General features: G+C 46.1%; 1 protein-coding gene across 6 annotated transcripts in view; it reads left to right on the top strand.

Moving 5' to 3' along the window:
• ARHGAP24 (Rho GTPase activating protein 24) overlaps positions 1-13,774 on the top strand; it is a 299,225-nt gene that overhangs the window by 135,271 nt on the left and 150,180 nt on the right. For all 6 annotated transcript variants that reach the window (XM_029077189.2, XM_029077192.2, XM_029077188.2 and 3 more), the window contains one exon: positions 5,029-5,116. In XM_029077189.2, the coding sequence (XP_028933022.1) occupies positions 5,029-5,116 (88 nt within the window). The remainder of the gene's footprint in view (positions 1-5,028; positions 5,117-13,774) is intronic.

Raw genomic sequence — 13,774 nt, 5'->3', positions numbered from 1 at the left:
GGTGGTGTTTCATTCTGCCATGGGTTTTGTTGTTCACTTCCCTGGCCCATCCAGGGCCTTGGGCTGGCATTCATTCATTCAATCATATTTATCAAGTGCTGTGTGCAGAGCACTGAACTAAGCGCTTGGGAAAGTACAATAGTAGAGTAAACAGACGCATTCCCTGCCCATAACGAGCTCAGGGTCTAGTGGGGTAGACAGACATGAATATAAATGAATTACAGATAGGTACATAACTGCTATGATGCTGAGGGGAAAGGGGGATGAAAAAAGCAAACAAGTCAGTGTGACCCAGAAGGGAGTGAGAGAAAAAGAAACTTCTCCATTCTCAAGCCAGAGTGATATGAAATTTTTCCGGCTGTAGTGTATCAATCAGTGGTATTTATTGAGTGCTTACTGAGTTCCAAGAACTGTGCTGAGCGCTAGGGTGTGTACAGTTCCTCTCTAGACTGTAAGTTCATTATGGGCAAGGAACGTTTCTGCTAATTCTGTCCTATTATACTCGCCCAAGCACTTAGTACAATGTGATGTACGTAGTAAGCACTTAATAAATGCAACTGATTGATATCGTGCAATAGAGTTGGTAGACATAATATTAATGTTGGTATTTGTTAAGCGCTCACTATGTGCAGAGCACTGTTTTAAGTGCTGGGGTAGATACAGGGTCATCAGGTTGTCCCACGTGAGGCTCACAGTTAATCCCCATTTTACACATGAGGTAACTGAGGCACAGAGGAAGAGAAGTGACTTGCCCACAGTCACACAGCTGACAAGTGGCAGAGCCGGGATTCGAACCCATGACCTCTGACTTCCAAGCCCGGGCATCATCCCTACCCTCAAGGAGCTCACAGTGGAGAGGTGGAGACAGGCATTAAAATAAATAATGGATAAGAGAAATAGGGTTAGGCAATTGTATTTGTTGAGCGCTTACCATGTGCATAGCACTGTACTAAACACTTGGAGATTAAGTACTTTTTCTCCCTTCTACTGGGACACACAATCTAAGCAGGAAGGACAACAGTTATTGACTCCCCCTTTTGCAGTTTAGGAACCTGAGGCATATAGAAGTGACTTGCCCAAAGTCACTAAATAGGTAGTGATGGAACTGGGATTAGCACCCAGGTCCTCTGGCTCCCAAATCCGTACCCTATTGTCTATTGTATTCTCCCAACTGCTTAGTGTAGTGCTCTGCACACAGTAAACACTCAATAAATAGGATTGACTGACTGGCATTGAAAGCACTGGCCATAATTGATATTCCCTCAGGCTTCCTCTCTCTCTCTCTCTCTTCCCAGGACTTTCCTCTTTCCATCCTCTCTCTCCCCTAAAGCTTAATGAGTTTCTTTAATGCAACTGGAGGTGGGTGGAACAAATGAAATTGGTCTATTTGCCAAAGTACAATTATCCCACCCTCTACTGAGTAATCTTCATGGCAGTCACAAAGTAATTAGGAAACTTTATTGTCAATTAGATGGCTAAGTGGGTGGGGCAGTTTTCTTAAGTTTTGCCATTTCGCTGTCCTATTTATTTTCCAAAATGATTCATGACCGTCTAGCCCAGAGGGATCTCATTGTGAGGTGCTTTTTTTTTCACGGTATTTTTTAAGCACTTACTATGTGCCAGGCACTGGACTAAGTGCTGGGGTAGATACAAGCTTATCAGGTTGGACACAGTCCATGTCCCACATGGGGCTCCCAGGCTCATGTTAACATGTGGGATCACAGAAATGCACCTCCATGATATAAGAGGAAGTCTAGTAGTATTATTAGTAGTAATGATAGTAAAGGTATTTATTGAGTGCCTACTGATTGGAGTGCACTGTACTAAGCACTCGGGAAAATTCAACAGAAGCAAAAGTCTGTGTCCAACCTGATTAACTTGTACTCACACCACCGCCTGTAACAGTGCTTGGCACAGAAAAAGTGCTAAATATAATAATAATTATATGATTAAAAAGACTGCAAGCTAATTGTGGGCGGGGAATGTCTCTCCTAAGTCAGTTGTATTGTACTTTTCCAAGCGCTTCGTATAGTGCTCTGCACATAGTAAGCACTCAATAAATTCATTCAATAGTATTTATTGAGTGCTCACTATGTGCAGAGCACTGTACTAAGCGCTTGGAATGTACAAATCGGTAACAGATAGAGACAGTCCCTGCCCTTTGACGGGCTTACAGTCTAATCGAGGGAGACGGACAGACAAGAACAATAGCAATAAATAGAGTCAAGGGGATGAACATCTCATATAAATCCCAATGATTGAATGAGAAGACAGGTTCCCCACACACAGAGAGTTCACTACCTACAGAGTCTTATACCAATGTTCAGTTGGTGTTTCTGAGCTGTGGGTAGAAATTCATTTTTTATTTTTTTCGAGGGGCAGAGAGCCATCTAAGTTATTTAAAAAGTATAGGTCATCCATAAACAATCAACAAAACTCAAGGGGGCAAATGTGAAATTGATGAATCTTAGAAGAAAATCAAACTATTGAATCCAGACATTTCAATGTCTGAAGAATGATTCCGGCATTTCTCTTTTCAAAAATGATTTATTTCTTTACAAGGACAGAATCATCATTCTATTGTGCACTTCTTGAAGAATGGGTCTACATTAAGGAAGATCGGTTTTTCATTGAAAATAATAATATGGGAATTAAGATAAAGGAGAAACCGGTAAACGTAGGCTGGGAAGTCAATAATGCCAACAGCTGAATCCTTTAAAATATTTCCATGGCAAAACAGAGCCCTATTTTTCAGAATACAATTTTCGAGAAACAGCGTTGCCTAGCGGATAGAGCATGGCCCTGGGATCAGAAGGATCTGGGTTCTAAATCCAGCTCCGCCCCTTGTCTGTTGTGTCACTCTGAACGAGTCGCTTTATTTCTCTGGACCTCAGTTACCTCATCTGTAAAATGGGGAATAAGACTGTGAGCCCCATGTGGAACATAGATTGTGACCAACCTGATTACTTTGTATGCACCCCAGTGCTTAGTACAGTTCCTGGCACATAATAAGCTCTTAACAAATACCACTTAAAAGAGAAGAAACCCAGATGCAGGCTGCCTTTTCTGAAGACTATGCTAGCTGGACAGAGGCCAGGGCCGTTAGACAGGTATTGCCAGGATGGGGGTGTTATGGGCTTTATTGAGCCCTGGCATCAGAATGACCAGGCATTAGCAGTGAAGAGACCAACATCCAAGCAGCTGTTTGGTGATGCTGGAGCTGGCAAGTTGAACTGTGGATATATTTTGATATGAATGTGGGTAAGGGAGCGGCTGGGTGATCAGGACACAGAGAGAGTCACAGAAAATCCCAGATTGGGTTGGGAGGGATTCTCCATAATCGATCATCTGAGGTTTTCAAGTCCAGGAGCACTTAGATTATCGACTGTAAACTGGTCGTGGGCAGGAAACGTCTGCCAACTCTGTTATACAGTGCTCTCCCAAGCGCTTAGTTCTGTGGTCTGCACATAATGTTATTTGTACTCTCCCAAGCACTTAGTACAGTGCTCTGCACACAGTAAGCACTCAAGAAATACTATTGACTGACAGTAAAAGACTCAGAAAATGCCATCGACTGATTGCTAGATCGATTGTAGGATGCATGGTGGAGCTGATCCCATTCATTCATTCATTCATTCATTCATTCATTCGTATTTATTGAGTGCTTACTGTGTGCAGAGCACTGTACTGAGCATTTGGGAAAGTACAATACAACAAGAAGCAGTGACATTCCTTGACCACAACAAGCTTACAGTCTAGAGTGGGAGAAGCAGACATTGTTCTGAGGTTCTCTAAAACAACACGAGCAGAGTCTATTTTGGAAGGGTGGGTAAATGAATGGCTTCAGGAGAAAACCAAATATTTCTATCTCCCAGCTAATATTTGCTCTGGTCCTCCGGGATTTGATGTGAACATGTGTGAATGATATTATTAAAATGCATTTTTAATTAGAGAACCTGACAAAGAGCTTGCCACTCAGCTGCCACATTTGAAACTCTCATCGTGAGAAAGAATCAGCACCGTCTATAGCCAGAGGAGAGCCGGGGGAAATATTTACTCAGGGATTACAGATGTATTTTGCGCTTCATCTTTTTGTTTCCCTTTCAAATGATAGTTTCCAAAAGTGATACAGCATAATATGTTGGGTGGTCTGCTGTTGACTTTTTGTTTGTTTTGTTTTGCTTTTTAGCTAATTAGAGCAGAGGTTTTGAAAGAAATCCTCCCCAGAAAGTTGTCCTTTAGATTGTTTTCTGATTTTCAATGACCTAGGGAAGCAATGTGGCTTAGTGGAAAGAGCATGGGCCTGGGAGTCGAAGACTTGGGTTGTAATCTCAGCTGTGCCACTTTTCTCCTGGGTGATCTTGGGCAAGTCACTTAACTCTTCTATGCTTCAATTTCCTCGTATGTAAAATGGCCATTAAGTCCTGCTCCCTCCTACTTAGACGATGAGCCCCATGTAGGAGAGAGACTGTGTCCAACGTGATTATCCTGTACCTACCTCAGCACTTAGTAAAGTTCTTAGCACATAGTAAGTGCTTAAACAATGCTATTATTATCATTATTATTATTTTATTGAAGGTCAGGTGATCAATCACTGGTATTTATAGGATACTGTGTGTAGATTACTGTACTAAGTGCTTGGGAGAGTACAATGTAATAGAATAGACATGTTCCCAGTCCACAATGAGCATACAGTCCAAAGAGGGAGACGGATATCATTATAAATAAATTACAGATATGGACGTAAGTGCTTTGGGGATGAGGTGGTGGAAGTGAATAAAGGGAGTAAATCAGGGCAATGCAGAAGGGAGTGGGAGAAGAGAAAATGAGGGCTTAATCTGGGAAGGCCTCTTGGAGAAGATGGGCCTTCGATAAGGCATTGAAGGTGGGGAGAGTAATTGTGTGTTGGATAAAGAGGGAGGATGAGGGCGAGAAGTTGGTGCTGAGATAGCCAAGATGGAGGTACACTGAGTAGGTTGGCGCTAGGTGCGTTCTAACTGGCATTGTTTCTGTTGCTGACTTTCCTAGGGAACCATTTTTCTGCCTGGGAACAAAGTCACGGAACACCCATGCAATGAAGAAAGCCCCGGAAAATTCCTCTTTGAAGTCATCCCAGGTAGGACGTTTTCCCCTCCTCTCAGAACGCGTCGGTTGGTGCATCTGGCCCACCGGTTAGCGGCCCATCTTGTTCAGCTCTGATCATTAACGCTTCCGTTGACGGGAAAAGGTGGCTGTCGAGAATGATGTACCCGTCTGTGGCAAGGCGGATATGTTGGGATTTCGGGAGGTAAGCTCCACCTCCTTTGGGGTAGTGGGATCGGTCCAGAATTGGTACCCAGCCAGGGTCCCACCCCTGCACTCGAAGGACTTGATCTCTCGGTCGATTTCCGTGCCCTCAGTGAGGTGTACAGAGACAGGCATGGGAGAATCTGAGCTGAGGATCCCCGCGCCGGGCCCCAAGTGCCCCATCTGCTTTTACCCATTTGCCTGGTGCTCTTGTCTGGTTTACTTGTCATGCTGGCGGCCCTGTTCGGTTTATCCATCAGCCGGGCACCCCCGTCCCGTTTACCCGTCAGCTGGGCACCCCTGTCTGGTTTATCCTTCAGCCTGGTGCTCTTGTCCTTTTAACCCATCAGCCTGGCACCCCTGTCTGGTTTACCCGCCACCCTGGCACTTCTCTCTGGTTTATCTGTCAGCCTGGCACCCTTATCTGGTTTACCCATCAGCCTGGTGCCCCATCCGATATACCCATCAGCTTGGCGCCCTTGTCCAGTTTACCTGTCAGCCTGGAGCCCTTGTCCTGCTTACCTGTCAGCCTTGTGCCCCGTCCGGTTTACCTGTCAACGTTGTGTCCCTGTCCCGTTTACCTGTCAGCCTGGCACCCCTGTCTGGTTTACCCATCAGCCTGACTGTCCTGACCTGAAGAAACTTTCTCACCCGCTTCAGACCAGTCACCCAGCATACGGGCTTTTGTGATACTTAATGCTCTGCTCAAGCTGAGCGCGTCTGTATGTTTGCCTTTGTCCTGCATGGCCGCCCCCTCTAAACCATTAGGGCTCACTTTAAATTCCACCCCCCTCATGGATTACTACCATGTCTGTGAACTCCCCTGCTAAGCGTATGCTGGAGAAGGAAACCCCCACAGAGGTCCGGCGTTCAGAGGTGTCCTGTTCCGACTATTTAGGAAGGAGTTGGCCGAGTGAAAATGGGAATCGGAAACCCCTCCGGAAGGAAGTTAAGTAGGAGTCCTGAGCCGCTGGGCGGTAACCAGTCTGTAGACTGTGAGCTCATCTCTGGACTTTGAGCTCGATGTGGGTAGGGAATGTGCCTTTTTGTATTTTCGCAAGTGTTTAGTACATTGCTTTGCACATAGTAAGTGCTCAATAAATACGATTGAATGAATGAATGAATGAGTAACCAGCTAGGTAACCTGTCTCTGCCCATAATGCATGGCCCGCCCAATGGCACTTTACCCCCAGCGCTCCTCCCACATGGCTCTTTATCCTTCATCTTCATCTCCCCAAAAGGGCAATCTTTTGACCTTCACAGTCTTCTTTCGATGTAATGATAATAATAATAATTACTGTATTTGCTAAGCATTTACTATGTGCCAAACGCTGGGCTCACAGTCTTAACCCCATTTTACAGGTGAGGTAACTGAGGCACAGAGAAGTGAAGCAACTTGCCCAAAGCCACACAACTGACAAGCGGCGGAGCCGGGATTAGAACCCACGTCCTCTGACTCCCAAGTCACACGGTCTCACCACTAGGTCATGATGTGAATCTAGGCCACAGAGAAATGCATTGACTTAGAAGGGGAGGTGGTTTTCAGCATTTGCCTCCATTCAGAGGACATGGGTTCTAATCCCAGCTCTGCCACTTGTCTGCTTTGTGACCCGGGGCAAGTCACTTAACTAGCAATGTGGCCTAGTGGCAAGAGCACGGGCTTGGGAGTCAGAGGTCGTGAATTCTAATCCCGCCTCCGCCACTTGTCAGCTGTGTGACTTTGGGCAAGTCACTTAACTTATCAGGGCCTCAGTTACCTCATCTGTAAAATGGGGATTAAGATAGTCCCACGTGGGACAACCTGATTACCTTGTGTCTGCCCCAGCACTTAGAACAGTGCTTGGCACGTAGTAAACACTGAATAATACCATAATTATTATTATTATTATTTTGTCTGGACAGCAAGGAGTTGGGAGTTTGTTTCCAAGGGGTCAGGATGAGTGATGTGCAGTGCGTGGCACTATCCTGATTTTTCCCATATTTACAAATGCCGGGAAGCTTAGGCTTGGAACCACACGTTTCCTCAGCCGGGAAAGACAGCTGGTGTCGGAGATGTACAGGCGAGCCCTGAAAGCCAAGCCTAAAGGTGAACTAATGCAGCTCAAGTGTGGAGAGGCGAGGCGGATGCGTTGGCTGAGCCGTTTATCCTGAGGGACTCATTTTCAGGGAATGTGTCCATTATAGTCATTCGTTTGTTCATTCAATCATATTTATTGAGCTCTTACTGTGTGCAGAGCACTGTACTAAGTGCTTGGGAGAGTATAATATAGCAATATAACAGGCACATTCCCTGACCATGACACACTTACAGTCTAGAGGAGGAGATAGACATTAATATAAATACATTGCACCCAAGACCAATATCATCCAGACATCTCAGTCGTAGCCCATCTGTTTCTGTCCTCAATACCCGCCTTCTTCCCCCTCACTTGCAGGTCTTGAGGGGTGCCCTGCCCTCCACCTCTAGACTGTAAGCTCGTTGTGGGCAGGGAATGTCTACTGTTGAATTATACTCTCCGAAGCACTCAGTACAGTGTTCTGCACACAGTCAACGCTCAATAAATACGATTGAATGAATGAGTTAGAAGGGGAGGAGTTGCTTGAGTGGAAATAGGAATAGAAAACCCTTCCGGAAGCAAGTTAAGCAGGAGACCAGGGCCGTGGAGGCTGAGCGGATCTCAGGGGGTCAGATTCCCCCTTATTCTGGCCACTGCGAGCTGAATTATTCATTCGAAACGTGAAATGGAAAGGGAAAGTAGCCCTCTGGGAACTGGGATTTTTCCTTTCAGGAATGTGTGGGAATGCACTCCCATTCTGCTGCTGTTGCCCGGGGGGAGGGGAGGGAGTGAGGACTACAGTCCATAAAACACAAATATTAAGTCAGTGCCAGAGAGCAAACACCAGAGAATAGACCTTGTAGCCCGGAAGGACCCGGGTTCTAATTCCGGCTCTGCCACTTATCTGCTGTGTAACCTCGGGCAAGTCATTTAACTTATCTCAGCCTCATTTACCTCATCTATAAAATGGGGGTTAAGGCTATGAGTCTCATGTGGGACAGGGACTGTGTCCAACCTGATTATCTCATATCTACCCCAGGGTTTAATACAGTGTCTGGCACACAGTAAGTGCCTAACAAATGCCATAAAAAATAAAGGATGAGATGAGTGGAGAGAGTGGACTTTTTTTTTCCTAAAAGCCATTCCGCCTGATCACCACAAAACAGCTGCTCTGAGCCGTAGCGCTTCTGATATTTGAGATCAGCATTGTTGAGGAATCTTTGCTCAGATCTTGTAATCAGACTCAGAAGTAGAAGTTTGCTGTAGGAACCAAGCCCAGCTCCCAAGAGCAAGAGGAGAGCAAAAGAGTTTTGTGCCAGGGGCCTGTGGAGCTGGGAAAGAAAAAAGTGGGGAAAGCTGATTTCACTGCTTTATGTCTTCTTTCTCTGGACTTCACTGGTCTTCTTCTGGTAAGGGGGGATTCTGGTCTGCTGCAGATAGTGGATTTAGATCGATCAATCAGTGGTATTTATTGAGTGCTTACTATGTGCAGAGTGCTGTTCTACGCGCTTGGGAGAGCACAATACATCAGAATTAGCCATCACTCTTCCTGCCCACAGTGAGCTTACAATCTAGAGGAGAACAGTCTAGAGGAGTAGAACAAGAATGAGCGGGGGGGAGTTGAGAATTTAGCTCTCTGGGCGGCGTGATTTTTGCCAACTGGGGAAAATAGGATCACTAAAGAACGTGCGACTTTTGCTTTCATGTCACGAAAGGTGGTAGGAGAGTTGTGTCCACTTTTGCCAGGGCTATTTGAAACAGACTTTGTAAAGTTGGGATCGTGGCAACTGCTCTGTGCCAAGCCCTGAGCCAGATGCTCGGGTAGATACAAGATACACAAGGCTGAATGAGTCCTCACAGAGGGCTCTCAATGGAAGTGGGAAAACCGGAAACAGAAGGACCACAGTAAACTGTAGACATTCTCATCTGCCCCACCAACTAGGTTTTTTGATGGTTGCTTTAATAGTGTTTATTGAATCGATAAATTGTATTTATTGAGCACTTACTATGTGAAGAGAACTGTACTAAGCACTTGGGAGAGTACAGTACAGAAGAATTAGAAGACACATTCCTTGCCCATGTTAAATGCTTACTGTGTGTCAAGCACTCAATAAATGTGATCGACTGAGGAATTGCTCTTCCTACCTTTTTTTTTTTTAAAAAAAAGTATTAGTTTAGCGCTTACTCTACTATGCATTGGGATAGGTGCAAGTAATCAGTTTGGATGCAGTCCATGACCCACATTGGGCTCACCGTCTGAATCCACATTTTACAAATGAGGTGACTGAGGCATAGAGAAGTGAAGTGACTTGCCCAAATTCCCAAGGTCATGTACCAGGCAAGTGGCAGAGCCAGGATTAGATCTCAGGCCCTTCTGACTCCCAAGCCCGGGCTCTATCCACTAGACTACGCTCCTCCTTTTAGACTGTGAGCTCCAGGTGGAACAGATTATCTCATATCTGTCACAGTGTTTGGCACAAAGTAAGTGCCAAGCCCGTAGAGGCCAGGTCTGTCGGGTGGAGTTATGAAGGAGCGTGACTCGCTAGCTGTGGATGTAGAAGTGTTGAAGGCATCGGGCCTCAGAGCGTCACACGTCATCTGTTTCCACGTACTCCCGGCCGATGGATACGCCCTTCCAAAAGCGTTCATCTGGCCGGCAGCTGAGATTCCAGAGGGCACAATGGAGGATTTCCCTCTGAGAGGATCTGGGGGCTCTGTGTCTGAAGCTGCCTGCCTGCACAAAATCGGGTTTCACAAGGAGCCAGTGTCAACTCGTAAAAGCAAAAATAAAAAGTGCTGAATCCACCAAATGTTTTCTCTAGTTTCCTCTCTCCTGATGTTCAGTGAAGAAAAAAAACTGATTTCAGCTAAATTGGCAAAAATAAAGCCCCCCACAAAACTCAACCTAAACACCTTGGCTGCTTTTGCTACCAGATGGAAACTTGGCAGGAGAGTGTTTTAGCCCAGAATGACCTCTCAGGGCAAGTCTTAGTTTCCTGAGAATGTGGCTTCAGGGCGGTACGCTGCACATCTTGGACTCATGATGCTTGTCTAAAAACTCCTAGACCAGGCCCTCTGCAAGCACTGCCTGCTTGCAACATCTTTTCCGTTCATAATAAAAAACAAACAAATGTGTGGCATCCATCCACGGGGCCCGCTGGATCTGAGAAGACAGATCCGCAGCCAGCAATCTCTGACCCCTAGGCCACGGGGAAGTTACCCCTTTCTGGAATGACATATCCATTCGTCCCTAATGGCTACTGCCGTTTTCCTTTCTCTCTTTCCGGGTCCTGATCTTCTCCAAGCCCTGGCTCTGAGTCAACTTGTTTCTCATTGCTCCCGGCTGGGCTGCCGTCTCCCTTTTAGCCCTGGTGATACCACAGGGCTTGAAGTTTGGCTTTGCTGGGTCTTCAGAGTGTTTGGTTTCCCCATCTCAGCTCATTCTAGAACAAGTAAGAGGAGGGGTATCCCGCAGTCAGCTTTTCCCCTCACATGCCCAGCCCAGTGAGGTTGTAATGACCTGAGTGTGGACTCAAGGGCCGATAGACTGACCGGAAGATATCAAGGGCTGGTGGACTGACCGACAGGAAAAAAGGGCTGGTGGACTGACCTGAAGATATCAAGGGCCTCGTTGCTTCAGACCTTCTTGTCATTCGGTGTCATGTCAATGGGCAGGGTTTGAGGTTAAGTCCAAATCTCAATCAATCAAGGATAGTTCACAAGCACTTGTGTGCAGAGCACTGTACTAAGTGCTTGGGAAAGTACAATTCAGCAGAATCAGTAGACGCAGTCTCGCCACCAGACGAAATGTTGAACTATAAAGTTCCCGGATGGAGCATCGGTTTTGTCTGAACCTGTGCTGTACATTCTCATCACAGAATGTGAACTTTCCAAAAGACCCGCATCAATCTTATGCCTAATGTTAACTGTGATGTGGCAATTAGAAGAGTGGCTCTATCTGAGCAGAGGCTTGAGAAGATGGTGTTCCCAGAGACAGTCAATCGATCGTATTTATTGAGTGCTTACTTGGTGCAGACCACTGGACTGAGCGCTTGGGAAAGTGCACTATAACAATATAACAGACACATTCTCTGCCCACAGTGAGCTTAAAATCTGGAGGGGGCAGCGGACAGTAATACAAATACATTTTGGATGCAGATTATAAGTGCTATGGGGTTAGGGGGCATGAATAAAGGGCACGTGTCTGTTACTTGTTGTATTGTACTCTCCCAAGGGCTTAGTAATAATAATATTGGTATTGGTTAAGCGCTTACTATGTGCAGAGCACTGTTCTAAGCGCTGGGGTAAATACAGGGTAATCAGGTTGTCCCACGTGAGGCTCACAGTTAATCCCCATTTTACAGATGAGGTAACTGAGGCACAGAGAAGTTAAGTGACTTGCCCACAGTCACACAGCTGACAAGTGGCAGAGCCGGGAGTCGAACTCGTGACCTCTGATTCCGAAGCCCAGGCTCTTTTCCACTGAGCCACGCTGCTACAGTGCTCTGCACACACTGAGTGCTCAGTAAATACGAATGAATGAATAAAGGTGGATTGAAGCAGGGCTTGCAGTTAGTAAACAATCAGCATTTGAAAGCACTATCTTTACATGCTTGGAATTGGGATGGGTGTGTGAATACATATACAAAAAATCTTTCAAGCTGTCATACTAGTTGAGGGCATATTAGAGAAAAGCAAGATTATCCAGGGGTGTAATGTCTTGGGTTTAAAGTATTTAACCGTCCCTGGATTGCAGGTGAAATTTCAGAGGGAGATAAGTCAAGCTGTAAGCAAGCTGCTCTTTATAGATTTGGGAGGGGACGGGCAGAAGATTAGAAGCAGGTACTGTGTTTCTTCAGAAGAGATCCCAGGCCTGTAAATCTCCAGCCAGGGTCTGCTTGAATCGTCTTGATCTCCCCACTTGAGGAAGAGCTCTCCAGGTGAAAAGGAGATCAATAAATCAATCAGTGGTATTTATTGAGTGCTTAATATGTGTAGAACACTGTCCTGGGAGATAACAGTACAACAGATCGTGAAGAGATTAAGGGCTGGCTTCTCCTTCCAGTGAGAGAATCTGTCAAGGAAGCGTTCAGGAACTTGGGCAGAGAGTCGACCCTAGAACTGAGTGGCCGTTTGTCCCGTTCTATGCAAGATGGCAAGATGGCCTAATGGAAAGAGCACAGGCCTGGGAGTCAGAGGACCTGGATTCTAATCCCAGCTTTGCCACTTGTCTGTTGTGTGACCTTGGGCAAGTTATTTTACTTCTCTGAGCCTCAGTTACTTCATCTGTAAAGTGGGGATTAAGACTGTGAACCCAAATGGGACAGGGACTGCATCCAACCCAGTTCGCTTGTATCCACCCCTGGCATGGTGTGGCGACGGCCCCTGAAGTGATTTTTCTAGTGATATCTGGAAGGGGCAAGCCCTGCTATGCACCAAGGAAGTAGCATGGCAGAGTGGATAGAGCACGGGCCTGGGAGTCAGAAAGTCATGAATTCTAATCCCAGCTCTGCCACTCGTCCGCTGTATAACCTGGGGTAAGTCACTTCACTTCTCTGGGCCTCAGTTACCTCATCTGTACAATGGGGATTGAGATTGTGAGCCCCACGTGGGGCAGGGACTGTGTCCAACCTTATTTGCTTGTATCCACCCCAGCGGTTCATACAGTGCCCAGCACATGATAAGTGCTTAACAAATACCACAATTAGTAGGTGCTCAATGAATACCACAGCTATTATCATTACTGTTGCCACAACAGGTGACAGAAGGAAACTCCGAAGCCTCCTGCTTGTGCCAGTTTTTGGCTGCTGTAACGTATTGAGTTCATTTCCCAGAAGTGTTTCAGCATTAAGGAGCCAGACAACTGGGACTTTTTTAGCCACTAGAAAACCCTCTGTGAAGACATTTACATGACTCGATTATGCCTTTCTCATTCTCCACCCCCCGTGTAAGCATTTGAAATTGAAGAATTGGATCGATGATCCCAAGGGCAACTGCGACAATCTCCTACTTGTCTGCCAGGGGCGTGGGCAGTGCCGGAGCGTGTCTTTCCTTGTTGTGGGTCCATAATGGGTGCAAATCATTTGGAGAATGCGAGTGGGAGCTGTTTACAGTAGGGAAGCATCATTTTCTGTGCACAATCAAGTCCGGGGATGAATGAGGAAATGTGTTTCTAGGACCACAGGCTTCTGACTATGGATATTGGTTCTTTTGTGCCCAAATGTTTGGAATTGTTGTTGTTCCATTCCATTCCCACCCAAGGTGCCGGGTGCGGGGAGGGGAGGTGGCACTGGGCCGTGTGATCCAGAGGCATTAGGAGCTGCTTAAAATGGGGATCTTAGGCTACTTAATGAAGTCAACATTTAAATAGAGTTGACGCGTCTTTTGGTTTGGAAGGGGTAGTGACGATAAGATCGTATCTATCAATGATA

The sequence above is a fragment of the Ornithorhynchus anatinus genome, chromosome 12 (genome assembly GCF_004115215.2).
Source record: "Ornithorhynchus anatinus isolate Pmale09 chromosome 12, mOrnAna1.pri.v4, whole genome shotgun sequence".
Taxonomy (NCBI): Eukaryota; Metazoa; Chordata; class Mammalia; order Monotremata; family Ornithorhynchidae; genus Ornithorhynchus; species Ornithorhynchus anatinus.
This window is presented reverse-complemented; position numbering and strand designations above follow the sequence as displayed.